This window comes from Chelonia mydas, chromosome 2 (genome assembly GCF_015237465.2).
Source record: "Chelonia mydas isolate rCheMyd1 chromosome 2, rCheMyd1.pri.v2, whole genome shotgun sequence".
In the NCBI taxonomy this organism is placed as follows: domain Eukaryota; kingdom Metazoa; phylum Chordata; order Testudines; family Cheloniidae; genus Chelonia; species Chelonia mydas.
The window spans coordinates 193217176-193238151 of record NC_057850.1 but is presented as its reverse complement, the minus strand read 5'-3'; the positions used below and the strand labels follow the sequence as shown (position 1 = coordinate 193238151).

Sequence of the window (20976 nt, the reverse complement as noted above, 5' to 3'; positions counted from 1 at the left end):
AGTGTCTGAGACATGCACACAGTTTTAGAAATGGTAAAGGAAATTGAAGCACACAGATCAGGTAAAGTTTACAATATAACCTACAAGGATGGCAAAGCATAAGTGTCTTATTTTTTTACCTCCTTAAAACTTGAATTAGTGAATCCTCCCCTCCGCCCCTCCACATTGAGCAATCACTTATAAAGCACCATAAATTTACATATACAAATTAAGACCTGTTCTCTACTTGGAAAGTCTAATAATCTATGTACTATACAATGGGTCAGTGTTCCACCATGTATTCTCCCCGCTTCCCCGCCACCACCCCAAAGAGTGCTTTTGGGTAACCCATCAGACCAATTCTCAACTTTTTCTTTTATGTTTTTCCCAGTTCTCTTAACTAAAATGAGCAGGAACTTTTTTTTTTCCTTTTCAGCTGATCCCCTGGTTGGAAGTATTGCCACTCAGTATATGACTAACAGAGCAGAGCATGACAGAATGGCCAGACAGTGGACCAAGAGATATGCTACATAAAATGGATTTTTGTTAAACTCTTGCATTATTTGTCTGTGATGGAAAGAGCTGCTTATTGATTTTGAAGTGGGGGGAGGGAGGGTGCTGGTAAAGAGTAGGGTATTTCTATAACAGATTTTATTCAGTCTTTTATTTCCTAAGATTTTGTTGTTGTAACTTAAGGTATCTTGCTACAGTAGACAACTAGAATTGGGAATAGCATATTTTAAGACTGTCATTAGTTCAGCAATATTAGCTCACATATAGTACCAAGAAGAATGTAAACTTAGACATTTTTTTGGTTCAGTTGCTTGCGATATGTAAAAGATAAAACAGCTTAATTTTGTACAGGTACATATGTTGACATTTATGTAAAAGTCCTTTGAAGACTCTACACACTGGGTTTTTTCTTTTTGTTTTTGTAAAAGATGTTGGGATTTTTTTTTCCCCTTGGGAGGGTGTGCTGGTATTTAACAATTCCTTTTTAAAGACTCATCTCATGATATGTAATATGGAGGAGTGGATATATGGCCTCATATAGGAAATGAGAAGTAGTTAATGTATTATTTTATATGCCAATCTACCTTTGTGAAAAGAATAAAGGTTTTAATCAGGATTTATGGCAACCTGTAGTGAAATACCTTAAGCTGTTTAAATGTAAGGCGTGGAATAGGAGTCACTCAGTGGATTGGTTGTATGTTGTGGGCTACTTAAGTCTGCATTTGTTACTGTGCTAATAAAAATATGTAAAAAAAGACTCCCACTTAGTGACCTGCTTTGTTGTTTTGCTGAAATAACTTCTCCCCACTATGTTTTGATGAAAGACCTATATTCAGTACCCACTATTTTTCCTTGTAAGCTACCTGCTGTCTGAAAGCATTCAGGGAAGAGTTCCCTGCACTGATTTATCAATGGCAGTAAACTTGCCTAGATGGATGCTTTGCAGTAAACAGCTCCTACTGCTTCCATTTTTGAAAGGCTTTTCTACATTAGTATGTACCAGCTGATAGCACATGACTAGAGAGACAGGGTGGGTGAGGCGATATCTTTTATGGGACCAACTTCTGTTGGTGAAACAGACAAGCTTTTGAGCTTACACAGAGCTCTTCAGGTCTGCTACAACACTGCCTACCGTTGGAATAGTCCAGCTGCGTACAGTAGAACCTGAAGGGGTCTACATAGCATCCCTGCCCCAGCGCCTTGCTGAACATTCCAAGCTTCTTAACTTTTAAGGTTAACTGCTCCCAAAACTGGTTTTGAAGTGCTGCCCATTAGCTAAAACTGCAGAGAATGCAGCTGGAACAGTGAGACTAAGGATGGGCTGCAGGTGAGCCGCCGAGGGGAATGTCTGTCACAGCTGTAATATGAGAGAGGGAGCTGTACTTCCAGTTGGAGGAGGAGAAGGAATGGCATCATAAAAGAGATGGGCAAAACACAACTCATATGAAGAGCGGGGGAAGACAGATTATAACCTGCTGCAAAACTCATTCCTGATAATGCCACTTGTACAGCCAAGTAAGGGATAGGGACAACAATCTAGCTGTAAGGGAGCTACGTGATCAGTCTTCAACAGGTATTGAATCAATGGTAAAGCAAAGAACAGAACACACTAGCCTTGCCTCAGTCCGTTCCCTCCCTGCTGTAGTCACTGAACCACACTCTCAACAGCAATAGTTCACTGCCCATAGAAACTTACTAATCCTGCAGAAAGCTGTACTATGTGCAAGTTTCACTCGGACACAACACCAGCGGCTCCAAACGGTTTGAGGGCTACAACTAGATCAGCTACTTTACTGCAAGGGACTGTAGTATTTAGAAAGGACACGAAGCCTGAGTGGCTGAAAAGCAGTAGGACAGACATGTAAAGAAAAGGGCTTTTTTTTAAAAAAAATGCCAGTATCTAGTCTGACCAAATGAAAAGTAATGTGTTGGGTTTTCTTTTGCTTATGTAGTGATCTACTACTACTTAGTCACCCTGTCTAATCCCTAATGCCTTCTCCCTGTATTAGTATATGTCTACACTTAAAATGCCACAGCGGTACTGCTGTAGTGCTTCAGTGTAGCCAGCCACTAAAGCAACCTCTGGGGTTCTCCTGTCATGCAGTAGATCCATCTCCCTGAAAGATGGTAGCTAGGTTGACAGAAGTTTTCAGTGTAGACCAGTTAGAAACCACCTAGGTTCTTAATGCCCAAGCAGAGCAGTGCTGAGTTGTTAGTTAAGCCTGGCCTATACTGAAAAGTTACATTGCACAGCTATGTGGCTCAGGGCTGTGAAAAATCCACACCCCTGAGAGATGTAGTTAAGATAACCTAGTGCTGCCTACAGGGAGGGTTAGATCAACAGAAGAATTCTTCCATTGACCTAGCTACTGCCTGGAAGGTGGATTGCCAATGAGAGGACCCCTCCCAGTGCTACAGTGGCAAATTGATGCCATACTACCACCTGGTTTCCTCTACTTCAGACAAAGGGATCAGGCCATTTGGATCACAGCAAGGGGAGCAAACAACATAGAACTTTCTCTATAGCAAGGGTGTCTAACCTGTGACTCTGGAGCTACATGCGGCTCTTCAGAAGTTAATAAGTGGCTCCTTGTATAGGCACCAACTCTGGGGCTGGAGCTACAGGCGCCAACTTTCCAGTGTGCCAGGGGGTGTTCACTGCTCAACCCTTGGCTCTGCCCCAACTCCACCCCTTCCTGCCCCCTCCCCTGAGCCTGCCATGCCCTCGCTCCTCCCCACCAGAGCCTCCTGCATGCCACAAAAGAGCTGATTGGGAGATGTGGGGAGGGAGGGGCTGACTGGCAGAGCTGCCAGTGGGGTGGGGGAGCTAACAGGGGGCTGCTGATATATTACTGTGGCTCTTTGGCAACATATATTGGTACACTCTGGCTCCTGCTCAGGTTGGCCACCCCTGCTCTATAGGATTCAGGCTATGCAGTGCAGAAGTGGATAGGGTACAGATCCACATGGTAACACTGTACACTCCAACCTTACAGGTCTTCTGACATGCTAGCATTATTTATCTTGCCTGCTTTCTCTGCTCTCTAATACACAACACCCACTTATGTGGTGACTTCATAGGTAGTATTTGGTTAGACACCTGGCAAGCCCACGTGGCTGATCTGAGACTGACTCATCTGCCATTCTCAGCATGGGTTCTCCACCTGCTGCTATGACAGCAGGGGTGGCACACCCTACTTCCTCTGTTATGGGGAGATGGGAGTGCCTTAAACTTGGTAACATTGTGAGAGGATCAATAATGGCATGTAAAAGCTGGAGAACCACTGCTGGTAGAACAAATTAGTCCTATCTTCATCCCACTTCCAAACCCAGTAAGTGGTCTGCTGCAAACACTACATGTAAACAGTCAAGTCCCACGTGTGTGGAGAAACATGGAGGATTCATGTACAGTCAGCAGGAAGTTAAAGTGGGTGGCGTTCCACTGCTGCTCTGCTAGTACCAAAGCTCTTAGTCAGCTGTAATCCTTCAGTGGAAACGTGCAAAGTTCTAGCAGAGTGTAGCAGGAGCTTGCTCATTCATAAGGAATAACTGAAGAAGTAATTGCTGACTCTCTTGTCATACGCCTTGGGCACAGGAAGAACAATGATCCAGAACTACCTCACGGGGCAAGACAAAAAACAGGTTCAAGTGTACAGGTAATCCCAGTTACTCCATCATAAAAACTTGCTTCATTTTGGTAAACTGTATTATTGCACCATCCTTACTAGCTGTTCATACTTTGCACTGAGTTATTCGTACCATTGTGTAGCAGAAGGATATTGCAGGTACATATTTAAAGGGTTCGTGCAGCCATCAAAATTGAGACTTTCAAATGACAGTACTCAGCAGCTTAAGTGTCACCACGAATAACTACTGAGGTCTTGCTGACTCAGGACAGTGCAACACTCTGTTTAAAATACCAAAAAATGTTACTGAGTTGGAAGTGTTTGGAACTTCACTCGTCTGTTCACTGTTTCTTTCATCTGGCTTTCCAAGCAGCTGCTCTCTCTCTCTGGAAATGATTTGCTCTCCTGCTGCTTTCGCTCTATCTCCCTCCTCAGTCCTGTTCAGATAGTTAGGAGAGCGGAATCCTGAAATGCGTTGAGCCGTCCTGTGAGGTCAAGTTCAGTATCATATGCATCTGCTGTTGGAAGCTATGCCACTTGTTACAGCCGAGGGATCTGTACAAGCATTTCTGCTGATCTGCCATGCGGAGCTGGCTGGCTGTCTTTTAGATATACCCACCACTAGCAGGCCTCTCACTACACTCATTAAGCCTCTTCCACAAAGAGATACAGTGCTTCACACTGTTCTTTACTGAGGCTATGGCTACACTACAGAACTTACAGCCAATGCAGCTGCCCCACCGGTAGTGCAGATGCTCTAAGCCGACAGGAGAGAGCTCTCCCATCAACAGCTACTGCCACCCACAGGGCTGGGGTAATTATGTTGGTGGGAGAAGCTCTTCTGCTGACACAATGCTGTCCACACATGCGCTTAGGTCGGTGTAACTTATGTTGCTTGGGGGGGGGGGGGAATACCAACCTAAGCTGTAGCATGTACACAGCCTTACTCTTTCTACAGAATACAAGGTGTAACTTCCCTGTGCAGATAGACAGCAGCAGTGTTTGATGACTGCTCTGCTGGGCAAGGGTAGTAACTGTAGCCCTCTCTCTCCCATATTTCCTAAGCTGTTGCAGGGTTCCAGTTGACTTAAGAACTACAGTACTAGCAACAGGGAATTTGTACCATCTCTTGTCAATGAAACTGTCTGATATCTAACCAAGACCAGGTACCAGGTTTTGCTTCAGTTAACATCAGCAATATAAAAGTGAAACAAAATGTACATAGTTAGTCTACCCTCCCCAAGGGTTAAGTTTTTATTAATTGCTCCTCAAGCTTTTGTTTTGTATACCACGTAACAGTAAAGGTCACTTTCCATATTGGATGAGTCTAGTGGAAACTACAAGGAAGCCACATCAGGTTCCAGCCTTTGCAAGTGAGGCCTGACCTATCTGAGGATCACTCATGGAATGTCACCATTTCCACATGCAGCAGGAACACTGATGCATATCCCTGCCAGGTAGGCAATGTTCTTGTCCGTCTCCTCCTAGAGTATTCTCGCTCAGCTGTGCTGGAACTTCAACTCTACACACCACCCATGGGTAGTAAGTGAAGCACAAAGGGGCTGAAACTACATCACACAGACCTTTTCTCTAGCCATGGGAAGATAGGTAAGCCCTTTCTCCTTTGCTGCAGCCAGGAGATTTTGCAATTGCAAAAGGGGAAGAACAGAGGCTGGACAGTTTACTAATTGTACACTTGTGAACTTGACCCAGTAGCAGCCTGAAATGGCCATGCGTGGGGATGTAGACAGCCATCACTGCAGTGATCTACTACAACACCCCAGTGACCATTATAACCTTTTTACAAAGTGCTTCCTTGTGTCGTGCTTAAGACCGTGACTAGCTGTGGTTTTCCAAGAAAATACGTGATTGAAGGACAGCTACATTCATGACTTTGCTGATTTTAATTCTGAATTCAGAAAAAACATGCCAAACAAATGGCAGAGAAAGAGAGACACCATGCCCTTGCAGCAGCAGATGAATAGCCTCCCCTGGACGAGGGGTTTTTAGTTATCACAGTTATTGCCTTTGCTCTTCCTCCCAGGCAAAGGAAATGCTGACTTGTTCTGGGATTGGGAAAGTTTACTGGCTAGTGAAGTGAAAGGTTCAATGAGTGTTTTCCGATCTGTCACTGTCACCTCCCACAGTCTCACCTTCTCAGCCTTTGCCCATTGCTGGGCTACTTCTGTTTCCACTTGTCTTTGCTCCGTGAGGTCAGTTTTGTTTCCTAAGACAACAACTGTCACCTAGAAAGAAGAGCAAAAAGGTCCTGGTGGTACATGCAGATCAGTCACTGTATCAGAGTTGTTAAATAGCATGCAGGAGCTAGGCCGTTCACAATCTAGTCTCTACGTTAATTTTGGCTCACCCTAAACACGTTCTGCATTTTGAAGTAGTAGAATGTGGGGTTCAAACCTGTGTCACTCAGTGCACTGAGAGCAAGGTGGGTGGTGATCGCTACCCACAACGGGAGGGAGACAGGAAAGTGGAGTGTCACACATCACCCGATGAAAACCCATTCTGGTGATGAGCAAAGCTCTACAGCCAGATTCTCCATTTGCTTTGCACTTTGTGTAATTACACACACCAATGACAAGAGCGTAGAATGCTCTTGAATGTCAGTTTGACACCTACTTCACACAGATGACGACAATACAAGGCAATAAGGCAGCCAAGACCTGGCCCAGACTGCTGCTTTCCAAGCCCCAGATTGTAGCGTAAGAAGAGTAAGTCTCTTCCTCCATAAGATAACCTGTTGATGTTACTACAAGCTGTCACGCTACTCAGAACAACATACAGGCACCCCCTCTACGTTCTGCCTCTAAATATCACACTCAGGTGGCATATTGTCCTGGAGGAGAGATGTATAAACTAGGTGCAAAAGCTAAGACTAATAAAATTTTTTCAGAGGAGTTTGTCTCAACATTATATGCTCCTTGGAGAAGCCCTGCTCTGTACAGCCCTGAACTCAAACGTATTACTGTGTCCCTTTAATTCTAACCCTCTCCTCTTGCTTTGGGTTGTTTCTTCTCTCTCTCTCCCTCCCCTCTTCCTGCCAGCACTAGTTTTTACTGTAGCCAGGCCTAACTATTCTTTCCTGTTGAGCAGACTTTGGGATGTCGTATGCCTCCAGTTTCTTTCCTGGGGTTCTTCTGTCTGTAAGTACTTTACCACAGGTACTCTTGCTTTAATATCTTCTACGACTCCCTGTAGAGCTCTCAGAGCGTTATTACCTTCTGACTAAGTCAGGATTACTGCTTTAAGTTCTGTCAATATTGTTGATGTTTTAACTCGTATTGCATAGGGCCACCATTTCCACCACATGCTTTAGTCAAGATCACAGCATCTTTTATTTACCACGGAGGCCTTCCCAGACCCACACATAAGCAGCTCTGTATCTGCCCAGAAAGGGGGTAGTTGACTTAGAAAAGCACAGTAACCCTCAAGAACATAACTTCAGCAACCCACTCAGGAAACAAGATATCTAACTATGGTCAATGGCTAATCTGTCTCTTCTGTGACGGCAAGTTGCACTGTTGTCAAACCATTCCTTTCCCCTCTCCCCTGAATACATTTTGAGTACTACTTAAGTATGTCTTGTGTTTTGCAAGAAGCGGTATGACATTCTGCCTGTTACCCCCTCCCTTTTTATTGCCTGAATGAGCTTTATTTTGCTGGCCTATCGGCTAAAGGCATTTAGCAAGGAGAACTATTAAAGGATATATGGATACTCAAAGAAGATGGTAAACACAAGTGTACTGTGCAGGCGATATTAATCTAGAAGAGCTGCGACACTGTATCAACTGCTAACACTAGCAGCTTTCTAAGGAAAAATACAGCAGTCATTCTTCACAAGTGATTTAACAGCCACACTGAAATACAGTAGATCCTCCTTGCTAACTGACTAATGTCTGGGAGACCCATTGTCAACTACTGTATTTTATAAATGAGCAAGTATGACACTAAAACCAAATGAGGATAACTGACCACATTGTTTTATCCACTGCACTTTAGTTTTCATGTATAACAACTGATCAGTTTACAAACTATACTACCGTCCATGTGAAATACTACATTACATCTCTGCTGAGAAGAGGGGCAAGATATTTATCTTTTGTGCCAATTATATAGTGTGTGGATTAATGAAATTCTCCTGTATAGATTGCCCAATACTGCAGGGAATATTTGCTTTCCTTTGTACTGCTGTGTAATTTAACTTTCCATTACTGTGCTATTTCAGACATGACCAAGAAATTAAGGCATCAAGCTTTTACCTCTTTTTTGTCTCTGATTGTGTCAATCTCTTTTTTGATCACTTCTACTCTCTGGAAGGATTCAAGGCTGTTCACAGCATACACAAGAACAAAACCATCAGCAACAGAGAAGTAATGCTTTGGAAACTCTACTCCCTCTTGCAGACCCGCAGTGTCATAGAGACGTAACTGTTCCTTAACCCCACGATCTGTTTCGACTGAAGCCAAATACACATCTTCCACTGTTGCACCTTCTTCTAAACCTGTTTTTAAAAAGCCCTAAAAGTTAGAACTTATAATAAATTCTGTAAAGTAATGCTGTAAGTATTTATTCATACTGCAGTAAAACTAACAACACTCATGGCTTTCAACAGTGCATTTCAATCAATTTAAAAAAACATTTTTTTTTTGGATGGGTTTGACCAGGATTTGAACTCAGATCCCATTATGTTCTCAGCAAGACCAACAGGCTAGCTATTTACAGTAATGAGACCATGTCATATACACATTCAGTACATTAATATATGTAATGCATTTTTATGGGCATAAGTTCAGGATGATATAACTTAGTTGGCCCTTCCCACAGGTTCCCCAAATCCTGCCCACCAGAACTGTACCAGTTGTTCTATGTATAAAGCCAGCTGTGGAGGAGTCAGAATTTGCCCCTCAGGCAGCATAACGGAGGAAAAAGGAGTACTAAAGAAATTACTACTGTAAGGCTTAATTAAGTTTTCTTTAGCAACCTATCTAGTCCCTATAGCGCTAATGTTGCCACCCTTCCTCATATTGAATAGCACCTTACTCCACGAGTAGAGTAAGGGGACTAATACGTGTAGTCTACGGGACTACTTGTGTAAAGTACTAACTACCCAACAGGTAGACTCAGGCCATATGATGCTATAAGCAGCAAGGTCGAAGGATGTTTGAGTGCAGGGAATCTACATAACTTAAGGACATGATGGAGATCTCAGAATTTCAAGTCTAGCTCACTGGTTTTAGTAGTCGTTTCAAGTCTTCAAACAAGCCTTCTGTTACCAAAGTTTGTCATCTCCTGCCTCCATTGCACACCCACAAACATACACTTGTTTGTTCTTGTAGGGTGGATAGCTTTCTGTTGATTTTCAGACAATATTGACACACTTTTAGAAAATAAGGATTTTACTATGTTGAATAACACTATTTGAAACAACAAAGATGCTGAAGTATTCCACCCACACCTGTGCTGATTATTTCCCCTGCTGCATGCAACCTTTGTTTCCAGAAAAAAAGTGGCACAAGCTCTCCTCGCTACTCCCTCCCTCCTTTTCTAGTCTTCATAAATCCAGCTCCCATTAGATACATGGCAAACTTTGACCAGACTATTTGATCTTGCCTCCAACTATAGCCACACTGACATGAGGACATAAGACTAACAGCATGAGGAAAGATTGGATAGATTAATAAAAAGAGAATGAGTGCGAAATAAGGTTGTAGATCTGATTCAGGAAAGTGGTAGCAGAAGGGTATGCTGGGGCATTTTTAAAAACTAGGTGGCTAATTGAGTCCCTTCTGAGAACAATCATTTCTTCCTGCTCTCTGCCTCCAGTCAGTGTACATGTGACCGTTCCTCCCAATCAACATAATGGAAGCAGCAACAGATATGTCTGTACCATCTTACCTGATGAGAAAGGGGTGGAAATGAAGTCCTTCACGCTGGAAAGAGCTAAGAGTGGGAGTGAGAATAAGTAACAATGATGGAGGACCTTAAGAACTTCTCTGAGGCATAGGAATTCACACACCAGTTGTCTCAATGGGTGAAATTCAGGCCTCTGCAAAAGGGCAGCACCAGGCCCATGTGCCACTCAAAACATAAGAGTGGTTATACTGGGTCACATCAAAGGTCCATCTAGCCCAGTATCCTGTCTTCCAACAGTGGCCAGTGGCAGGTGCCCCAGAAGAGGTAACCATCAAGTGATCCATCCCCAGTTGCTCATTCCCAGTTTCTGGTGGCACATAGGCCTCCTGCTGGTCATTCATGTAGTGGGAATTTCCCCTAGTTAGAATAACCCACCTTTGAAGATTATTAGTAATCTTAGACTTGCATGCATCAGCTAGAGAAAGAGGAGGACAGAACCACCTGACAATGCTATGGTTGAAATCATGCTGCCAAGAGTATTTACAGTTGTTGGCTTGTACAATCTGCCTACAGACATTTTTCTTAGCCCTTGTTACAACTGTTATAAAACAAAGCTAAAGATTATGGGGGTGGAAAGGGACGTCATTTATAGCATTACTAACTAGCCTAAGTCTCGGAGAGTCCAGGGGGTCGGGAGGAAGAATCCTTGTTTACACTGCTAATCAACACCATGCAAGAAACATGCTCGCAAATTTCATCTGTAGCAGACTAGGCACACTGTAAAATTCTGTTTAGTGTAAATGGTTTTGCAATTTAGAAATACAAAGAGTAAGGATCACAGATACTGACTGCCTTTGTCCAATAAATATTTGACAGTGAATGATGAAGTGAGCTGTAGCGCACGAAAGCTTATGCTCAAATAAATTGGTTAGTCTCTAAGGTGCCACAAGTACTCCTTTTCTTTATAGTAAACTTAGACAATGCACAAAGAACCTGCAAATAAGCAAAACAGATTACAAAAAAGTGGGGTTTTCAGAAATGTCCAAGTGACTTAGGAGCATAAGTGTCATTGTCCTTTAATGGGATCCATGCTCCCATTGTGTTCCTTGGGCATTTTTGACAATCCCACCTCAGATTGTATGTATATGAGGGGATTTTGGCAAAGCACATTTGCTATTATCTATATTTCTACAATTCACCATACAGCTTTTAGGTTTCTATCCCGCAAAGGACTGTGTGCTGGAGGATCAAAGCAGATGTGCGGAGCGGGACATAGTACACATAGTGGTGGGCCGCCTTTTGCAGTCAGGAGGCAGAGATATAAAGAAAAGAAGCATTTTCAACAGAACTGAAGTTCTCACCATCCTTTTGTCTCATAGCTGATAAGCTTTGGCAGAAACGGAGGGGCCATAGGCACTTCAAAGTACAGGGATGACCTCCATCTGAGACATTACTGCACAGAGGGAATATTTCAAAAGCCTTTCCAGCCGTCTTTTGGAGAAATTAACCAGTCACTGCTCTAGTCTGCTCTCTCAAGAGAAGTCAGGCTGAAGAGCGCCAGGTGCTATGGAATTCACAACCTACCTACCAGATGTTCTGCTAAATAGGTGTCACAACTAAATAACCACAACTAAAACTAAGTTTTAAACAATCTACAAAAGTGAAATCACCTCCCTTCTCAATTTAGCAGGTTTCCTATTCTAGGTGTCTATCTATTACATCTCAGACGTAATAAGTCTACTCATTCTACAGTCATCTATATAGTCTCCCAGGTGGAAGACCAGAATTTCCAGCGTCAAAAAACAGGCAGAAAGAACACATATTACCCCCTCCACTCTTCATCTTTTTTTCCTCTTTTAAACTTTTATGTTAAGCAGCAAGAAGAGCAAGCAAACAACCCCACCACTACCACCACCACACGCACACACCCCCACACGGCCAATTTTATGGTTACTTTGCAAGTGTCCATGAAGAGGTGATATAGAAGACTTAAAACAGTATTCAGAAGAGTTCCAGAAACTGATTGCTGCCAAAAACGAAAACCATGTTCATTCTCCCCCTTCACCTCAGTAAAGGTAAGAAAAATTAAGGCCAGATTGGTACCCCTAAAACTTGTTGGAATATCATAAAAATGGAAAACATATCTCACCAACAGTATGCTTTCCATAGAGAAGCTGCTCCAAAATTGCTGATTTTCCCACTGATGCCATTCCACAAATCACCACTTTGTAGCCCTTTCCCATCTTATTTCAGGATAGCAAAGTCAGCAAATAAATCCTGTTCAAGCACAGGGATCTGTTATATTTAAGACATATTAACAGCAAAGTCACTGAAACATTTAGTGCTTCAGTATATTTTAATTATGCAGTTCAACAAGCCATGGAGTTGATTTTGAAGCAGAGCTCTATCTGAAGAGGTCACCAGCAGCTGGTATTTCTAGAACAATGCAATTTGCTCCCCCTCCACATTTTAGGCCTCAAGCCTTCCAACGTTTAAGCACATTTAAGTTTACTCAGGCAAGCAATTCCCTCCACTTCCAGGGGGCCGTTCACACAAGTAGAGTTACACACCTGCTTACATAGTTGCAGGATCAAGGCCTTGCAGCCTCTTCAGGGCAGGGGCTGTGCCTGCTTTTGTGTTTGTACAGCACCCAGCACACGGCCTGTGCAGTGCTGCCAACTCCCACCACTACATTGTGGGTTTCATATATATATTTTGATCTGATCACACCAGTTCCTGGAAACACGTGAGCGCCTGGGCCTGCGTTTCAAACCAAGCATGCGTCTCGCCCTCACGTTCGCAGGGAAATGCTGTCAGTGGTGCCCCCCAAAAGCTCAGACACCGGCGGGCCGATAACAGCTGCGTACAGAGCACTCTCGGGTGGGGGTGGGGGCCCTGACTTGTGACTTTGACATGGCTGGAGGTGGCTTTGCCAAGGCACCACCCAACACCGCTGGCTCGATGCACAGGGACCCCTGGCCCGGAGACGGGGCGGAGAAGGCGCCGCGGGCATGCAGGTGCCAGCTGGCCGGGAGGCTGGGGGGAGGCTGCTGAGAGGGAAGCCTCTCCGGGGCTATTAGCCCAGCGAGCAGGCCCCAGGTCCGCCCTTCTCTGCGGCTACTAGCCTAGCGACAGGGGGCGCCCCTGGCAGGAGGGGGCGGGGACCCTGAGCTGGCAGAGCAGCTGCCGCGTGCGCCGCACACCCCGCCCAGCCTCTCCGAGAACTCGGGCCGGGCTCCGCCCACAGCGCCCGCCCCGAGAACACGGCGGGAGCTCGGACCCCCACCCACGCAGAAAGATGCTCCTCCCACCTTGGGAGCGGAACGCCTCCTCGAGTCCTGCCCACCCACCGCCCGATTTGTAATCACAGCCCCGCCCCTTCCTTTTATTGGCATGGGGCGAGGGGGCGGGGCGGAGGAGGTTAGGCCAATCAGAGCCGTTGGCCCCCTCAGAACTACGTTTCCCAGCAGGTCCCAGCGCTAGGGCCGGAAGCGATAGGGGGCCGCAAAGGACGGTGGGAGCTGGGCCTCTTCCTTTCCGGCTCCGGGCGCCATCAGGTGAGTGTCTGCGCCGTGCTGGGCTGCTGGCTGCATCCGACCCCATCGGAGGTTGGGAGCCGCCCATCCGTCCCTCCTTCTCCGCTCCGTGCGCGGGCCAGGCCCCGAGGGCCCGGGCTCCGAGGCAGGGACGGGGCAGCAGGAGATGGGTCGGGCCGGGCCCCTGAGGGGTGCTGGGCGCGAGCTGGGACGGGCCTCCCCGCTGCGTGGGGGGTGCCTGGGGCGCAGGCCGCGGCGAGCTGAGTGGGGAGCCCTACTGGGCGGCCAGGTGCGGGTGGCTGGGCCTCTGAACAGCCATGACAGGGTTGGGGAGGGGGGTGCAGCGGGTGTTTAGGCCTCTCTGAGCTGGCTGCTGTTGGGCAGCCCTTCGAGTGTAACGGATGGGGGTGACAGCTTCTGACTGACGTGTGTGCGGGGAGGGGCGTGTCGCTCTAGGGTCCAGGGGCAGCCAAGCCTTAGGGCTGTATTGTGGGGGAGCCTCACTGAGGAGGAGCCTGGGTGGGGGGTAGATACTGAGTCCAGTTATTCAGCTTGGCTTTGCTTTTACTAGTTTGTGTTGCTGTATACAGGCAGGCATCTGCACCCTGTAGATCAGCAAAAGCTTCTTAAACCGCCCCATTGAAAGCAGAGAGAGGGAATGGTGTAGCAAATGCCACCCAATATAGGTAGTTGGGAAGACAGAACTCTTAGCACAAGAAGGGAAGATAACCAGAAATGTGGTTTGTTTATAAATCAAGCTGTCTCAGAGTGAGATATTTTTGAGGGTTGAATTTGACATGGCTGAATTAAATTTGCATTGTGACTTCCCGTGGGACCTGCAAAACTATGCTGTATGGGATAAGTGGCTTCTTGAATATTTTGCAGAATTTTAATGATCTCCTGAAGATCTCAAAGTATTTGAGATACCAATAAAGTAAGCTTTTCATTAGGTGAAGAAACTGAGACCCAGCGTGACTTCCCTGAAGTTTTAAATTTACAGAGCAAAGCTAAAATTCAGGTCAGATATTATTAGTTTGTGGTAGCAGGCAAGACATGCCGAGCAGGTTCACAAAGGAAAAAAGGCTCTGCCCTGAAGAGTTTGAGGTATAAAGACATAAACAGATAAAAAGGAGAGGAAACTTCAGGATGGTAATCGGTATGTGTGGGGTTAGTTACAGATCTCCAGAATCCTGGATGTGTGCTGCTTTAACAGTGTCATCATGCCTGACATATGTATAGGGAGCCTTGAAAATGTGTTCACATAAGGCAGCATATTTTTTATTCCCTCTGTGTGATGTTATATTTTTTTGGTTGGAAAGACTCTGCAAGCTCACACAGATCTCTAATTCAGCAGGTAAACAAACATGGGTGCCTACAAATACATCCAAGAGCTATGGAGGAAGAAGCAATCAGATGTGATGCGTTTCCTCCTGCGTGTCCGCTGTTGGCAGTATCGCCAGTTGTCTGCCCTACATCGAGCTCCCCGACCAACCAGGCCAGACAGAGCCCGTAGACTTGGATATAAGGCTAAACAAGGTAACTAGAACTAAAAGGGTGTGAGGTCAGCATGCTTTAGTGGTGCAATGTTAATGGTTTTTGATGGCTCCTTCCATGATTGAATATTAATGAATCAGTGTAAATGGGAGCGTGGTGCATACTTAATCATGCTCTTCACTGAGAGTTTAACTTTTTGTTTCCTGTGTGAAAGTAGTTTGGTATCATACCAAGTTACCATATGAGTTGTGGGCACATACAAGTAGAACGTAAGTTAACTCTTAATTGGCACCCACATTGGCACTTTGGGCAGAGAAGCTAACCACAGCCTAAATACGTATGGAGATTGAAATCCCCTTATTCTTAGGGTATATCTTCACTGCTGAGTTAGCCTGGGTGTTCAGCATCCAGTTTAATCTAGCTCAGGTATAGACCAGCCACAGTCAAGTTACTGTGTTTTCACTGGTGCTGCATTCTTTGTTGTGTGTCACCAGCACTTCTGGGGGTAGATCTTAGTTCTGTGTTCTGCAATGAACTGAGCCCTGATTCTTTCTCGGTGAATTGTGGGAGACCTTGTCTGTCCTTCTGGGCACAGAGGGAATTATGGGAAGGCACTGGAGGCCTATCAGCACTTGAGTGATATAGTCTATATCCTTGCTGCAAACTATCCAAGTGGAACCTGGGTTCTAATCCACGCTCCCAGCTAGCCAGGGTTAAAACCACTAAACTTGGGTGAAGCATTTTTGTGGGGATGGAAGGGAATTTAGGGGGCAACACGCAGGTAAAAGCCTGTATAAAAGCCTGTACTTTATATCGGTAGGTTATTTCAGTTCCCAAACCAGAATACTCTGTCAGTGGAGCTATCTACTTGGGGAGTTTTGCCACTTTAACTGTACCAGTATCCACAAAACAACAAAACTTTCTAGTGCAGACAAGTTCTTAATATTCTGTACCACTTGGTGAGCAGTGGGTGAAGATTATTGTACAAAAAACAGTACTTGCGGTAGCATAGAAGTATAGCCCCAGTGGGGAAGTGTAAAAGCATAATTAGTGACTGAAAGGTTATCAGAAGTCTGTAGTTCCAAGAAACTCAGTTTTTAAAAAATGGTGTTTACAGGTTATGTTATCTACCGCATTCGTGTTCGTCGTGGTGGTCGTAAACGCCCAGTCCCGAAAGGTGCTACCTATGGTAAACCTGTAAATCATGGTGTTAACCAGCTGAAATTTGCCCGGAGCCTGCAATCTGTAGCAGAGGTAAGTGTCTTTCCTTTGTGTCTCTCAATAGCAGCTTCTTTGGGGGGCTGAGTTGCACTGGTTCTGAATATCTTTCTTGACCAAAAAGAGTGATTTCCTCTGTAAAGTAGAAGATCACGACTAATGATAGTACCAGAGTACTTTGTGTAGGATTCTTTATCCATTTCTTATTTTACAGATGGGGAAACTAGTGTGCAGAGAAGTTAACCTGACAAGTCATTTGCACTGCACATTAATGCCAGAACAGTCACCGAATTTGTCAATGCAGCTGTCCTATGCATACAATAGAACAGCCAGCAACAGTGTATAGCCTTCATTAAATAAGGGGGTTTGACATCAAGAAACTTCAAATATGTTATGGTGCATGTTTTCACCTTTGCTTTTGGTCTCTGTAACCTAGATAGTCCAAACAAACCCTTCCTGATGTTTAAAGCTGTTATGATATGCATGGTATGGTATGCATATTTATTCTGCAATCTTAATCGCTTTCCTGCTGAAGAATTTAAACTGAGTTGTTGCTTCTGAATACTCTGCTTGCCAAGAAGTAAAATAATTTTCATGAAACTAACATGATCCTAGTCAGTTTCCTCTTGCTACACCAAGGGAGCAACACAATGGTACCTGGTGAGAAGAGAATCCTAAAATACATGGAAAGGATAGGTTTATGGATAATAAGAGAACAGGGAATAGATTAGAACATCTATCGGATTCTACCCTAAAACAATTCTTTTGCTCAGTATTTCATGCTATTGTCATAGTTCATTACATACTGTTTATAGTGTATGATCAGATTTAGACTGTAACCGCCTCAGGGCACGGATTGTTGTGCTTTATACAGTATAAGAGCTAGCACCATATGATCAGGGCATGTGCTGTGGCCCACAGCTTGAGAATGCCCCTATCTTACTGAATTGATAGTTGGAAGGTGTTTTGTATCTCTCCATTCCTTCCCTGTAAAGTTCTCATTTACAGTCCACCGAACGAAACATCTCTAATGTTTAACAGAAAACTGCTGATGAATCAATTTGCTAGTCACAGTCTGATCTGCCTTACTTGGTGTGGGGAGGGCTGTATTAAACTAGTGTCCCTAACATGGACAAAAAATCTGATACCCTGAGAGCTTGAAAGACTATTTGTGGGTTAACTTAGCTCTGGATTTGATGACTCGCTACTGAAATACTGAAGCTATAGTGATGCCAGAAATTAGTAATGGAAGAGAGTTTGGTTGAAAGATTGTTGAGAACTCAGTTAAACCTAATTACTGTCAAAAGAATGTTAAAGATGAGTCATGAGGAAATGTTAAAACTGTGTGTTAAATATGGAATTCCATCCTGCGAGTTAGAAAAATATCCAATTGTCCAACAACCCAAAAATAAATGTTTTGTTGCAGACAAACTGCCTGATAACACCCTTAGACCTTTTTAATTGGCTTTTAAAGGTAGGCTTTTTCCATGATTAGAGCCTTCTGAGCGCTAGACAGTTCTAAAGAAACTTCAGACTACTTGGTAGCTTCAAGTGCTTCCATTTGTTATGCACTCATAATGTGCTCTTGAAATGTGATGTTCATGGGTCATCCCAGCTATCACACTGAGAGGCCCTGAATTCCATCTGTGCAACCAATCTTCCAAATCAGAGCCTTAACTATACATTATTTTACATAATGATGAGAGGAGTGAACTGCCTTTGTACAGCAAGTTCATACCCTCAAATCTTTCTAAAAACAAAAGGCAACATTGTGAGAATGGGGGGTGCTGTGTGTCTGACAGTAGATTTGTAGTTTCCATGAGGGGGACATTCCTCCAGTGTTTCTCTTGACCATGGGCAGGGGTGAGAAGGTGGGGGTTTGTAATGCCAAGAAAAAAAAAAAGAATATCTGAGAAAACATTAACTTGTTCTTCATAAGTCAAAGCCTGTCTGAAATTATCTCCTGTTGTGTGTTTTGTCTATCTTTACCCTGAAAAGTATTTCTGTATATCAGGAATGTTCTGACTTCCCTCTTTTCTGTAAAGTGCCACTTTTGTAGAGAAAGTAATTTATTTCCTTTTTGGCAATCTAAACTGCGATCCAGGTTGTCTTTGAGCAAGTCACTGTTTGTTTTTTTTAAAAATTGCAAGGTCTTCAGATCTGTCTGCTTCATGCTAATTAGACCTTTGATCTAATTAGTTCTGATCACTTTAAAGGACTAGCCAGGTGTCCAGCTCTTTAGACACCAGTTTACTTAATTTTGTATATGTTTTTGCATAGACAACTTTTACTGCTAGTCTATTTCAATAATTATTGAGGCTTTGTCTGTAGGCAGGAATGCTTGTGATGCAGGGTTCTAACTTTTGGATGGAGTGTAAAAAAGATGAATATTGCATTGATTTAACTGCAAGGAAAAACCAATGTAATGCCCTTTTCTGCTCCTTTTGATATTGAAATATGGCTTCATGTCCTTGCTTTTTGTTTCATATATAATAGTTGTACTAGGTCCTCACTTCTTGCTGCAGGACTGGAAATGGAGTGGGATGTCAGGGAGATCTGTTGGCCTGTGGAGTAATCTCCCATGGGTAGTGCTGAAAGTTTTCTGGTTACACATGCTTAATATTAAACTGAACAGCACTAACAAAAGTAAAAAGAGAACAGTCCTAAACTGTCTAGGGAGGGGGCAGGATTAGATGACCCAATAGGTCTTTTCTTTCTCTTGTTTCTGTGAAAACTGAGGTGCAGTGTTCTTGGCCATCCGTTAATGGAGAGAGGATGTTGTGTCTCAGACAAAGTGGGCAGCAGCCCTCCATAGAAGTTTGAGAGAAGGAAAATACTTCTCTTCCCATCCTCCCTTCCAGTCAATACGGGATTATTCCCTGTAGTGATTTTTGTGTGTATGTTTTCTCTAGTATAAGATGGTGTCCAGTTAATGAGGCTTCCATCACTTCCCTCAGAAGACTTTCATAGCCTAATACATGTCCAGTAACCTGATGACACTCATGTCATATAATCCTTCTCCTTTAAATTCCTTAATTTGGTGGTGCACAAACTGGGGGGTGTGATTTCCCCCCCCCCCCCCCCCCCCCCCCCCCCCCGGTGGGCATGGAGGACTATTCTGGAAGCAAGCGGTGATGCCAGGTGGCTCATGCCAACCCCATGCAGCAGGACCCAGGTCAGCCTCCACAGTAGAAGGGGGCAGGGAGGGAACGCCAACTCTTCCTCCACCTCCCGACGTGTGTCAGTGTGCTGTGCAATTTCCGCTCCAGGCAGCTTCTGTTCCCAACCCTGGCTCCACCACCAGAGACCATCACACACATCTTCCCCCACACGGAAAAGCTGAGGTGGGAGGAGCAGAAGAGCAGGTATTGGCCCTGCCCTAGCAATGCCTCCTGGCTGCAAGGTAGAAGCAGCCAGCCGCTGTGAGGAAGCCTTGGCTGTGCAATAATGGAGGGGAGACACGGACAGATTCCGTTAATGGAGGGGTTTGCAACTGGAAAAAGTTTGCGCACCACTGCCTTAACTGACTTCCTGTCTGCCACATTCAGGCTTTTGGTGCCTGTTACTGTGGCATATAATCTTGTCTCTAGCCACACCTTTGCTCTCAATTCTTCCTGTTCAGTCTTTAATTCCTTGCATTCCTCCTAATCATCTCCTTAATGTATCCTTTATCTTTTTTTTCCATTCCTACTCTTTGCCATCATTGTGCATCTATGCTGTGAAGCAGTCTCCTTTCTTATGTCCACCAAACACTTTTCCCCTTAATTCTTCATTAATTCTCACACGTGAGAATCCTTCCAAACTGCTCTCCAGTCTCAAATTCTTTTGTTAATTGTTGTCCCTTTTTTGTTGTATTCTGTCCTCTTCAAGGTTTTTTGGGGACAAGAACCTGGGTTAAGTTCCATAAATTTCAATTGTCCCTTTCCTAATTTTATATTTCTAGTTAGAGCCCTGTGTGCACAGTCCTAAAGAATTTCTCTCCTTCTACCCTTGTATGAACTCTTGTTTTTACCCTGTTGTCTAGGAGCGTGCTGGTCGCCACTGTGGGGCTCTAAGAGTGTTGAACTCCTACTGGGTGGGTGAAGATTCCACATACAAGTTCTTTGAGGTAATCCTGATTGATCCATTCCACAAGGCCATCAGACGCAACCCTGACACCCAATGGATCACCAAACCAGTTCACAAACACAGAGAGATGCGTGGGCTGACATCAGCTGGCAGGAAGAGTCGTGGTCTTGGCAAGGGCCACAAATTCCATCACACCATTGGTGGCTCCCGCCGCGCTGCATGGAGAAGACGCAATACCCTGCAGCTCCACCGTTATCGCTAATTCTTGTAAATGTCACAATCTAATAAAGCTTGAGAGAGATCTTGAATTTACCACTGTCTCTACTTAATTACTTAAAATGGGAAGTCAGGTTTTCTCAAGGAGGTCATAGTTGTATTGCCTTATTTTAAAGGACTGGCAAAAAAATTTAACTTAATGATTGGGTGCTACAATGACATCGCTGGAGAGTAGAACTCTAATCACAACAGGTAAAGCAGGAGCAACAGTGCAAGCGTCTCCGTTCTATTATGGTCAAAAAGGGTGTTGAGGTTTCCATGTCTATTGAGTGTTCTTTGCTGAGGCTGATAACAAAGAGGCCAGCTATGATGCACACACTGAAGTGAACCAAATACCAGTTTTGTTTTATATTGGTGTCAGATGGTAAACTGAAAGATGCTTAAAACATAATTTGCTT

At 44.4% G+C, this 20976-nt stretch overlaps 3 protein-coding genes across 11 annotated transcripts in view; 2 read left to right on the top strand and 1 right to left on the bottom strand.

The window, feature by feature from the left end:
* Positions 1–1108, top strand: part of UBE2E1 (ubiquitin conjugating enzyme E2 E1) — a 61274-nt gene extending 60166 nt beyond the window's left edge. For all 4 annotated transcript variants that reach the window (XM_027830669.3, XM_043540929.1, XM_043540930.1 and 1 more), the window contains one exon: positions 416–1108. In XM_027830669.3, the coding sequence (XP_027686470.1) occupies positions 416–513 (98 nt within the window). In that variant the 3' untranslated portion in view covers positions 514–1108. The remainder of the gene's footprint in view (positions 1–415) is intronic.
* Positions 1109–5326: 4218 nt separating this feature from the next.
* On the bottom strand, positions 5327–13346 carry NKIRAS1 (NFKB inhibitor interacting Ras like 1). 2 transcript variants are annotated; one of them, XM_043540928.1, is made up of 4 exons: positions 13298–13346; positions 12136–12281; positions 8393–8634; positions 5327–6364 (listed from the first exon to the last, which is right to left on the bottom strand). In XM_043540928.1, the coding sequence occupies exons 2-4, from the start codon at positions 12227–12229 to the stop codon at positions 6125–6127; spliced, it is 576 nt and encodes a 191-aa protein (XP_043396863.1). In that variant the 5' UTR covers positions 12230–12281; positions 13298–13346; the 3' UTR covers positions 5327–6124. The 2 variants fall into 2 exon arrangements, with proteins under 2 accessions (XP_043396863.1, XP_007068589.2); XM_007068527.4 differs by having other exon boundaries at positions 12136–12263.
* Positions 13347–13395: 49 nt separating this feature from the next.
* Positions 13396–20614, top strand: RPL15 (ribosomal protein L15). Of its 5 annotated transcripts, none has more exons than XM_007068524.4 (4): positions 13396–13543; positions 14877–15058; positions 16134–16270; positions 20259–20614. In XM_007068524.4, the coding sequence occupies exons 2-4, from the start codon at positions 14887–14889 to the stop codon at positions 20562–20564; spliced, it is 615 nt and encodes a 204-aa protein (XP_007068586.1). In that variant the 5' UTR covers positions 13396–13543; positions 14877–14886; the 3' UTR covers positions 20565–20614. The 5 variants fall into 5 exon arrangements, with proteins under 5 accessions (XP_007068586.1, XP_043396859.1, XP_043396862.1 ...); XM_043540924.1 differs by having other exon boundaries at positions 13425–13543; positions 14874–15058; XM_043540927.1 differs by lacking the exon at positions 13396–13543 and adding an exon at positions 13545–13667.
* Positions 20615–20976: the final 362 nt, after the last annotated feature.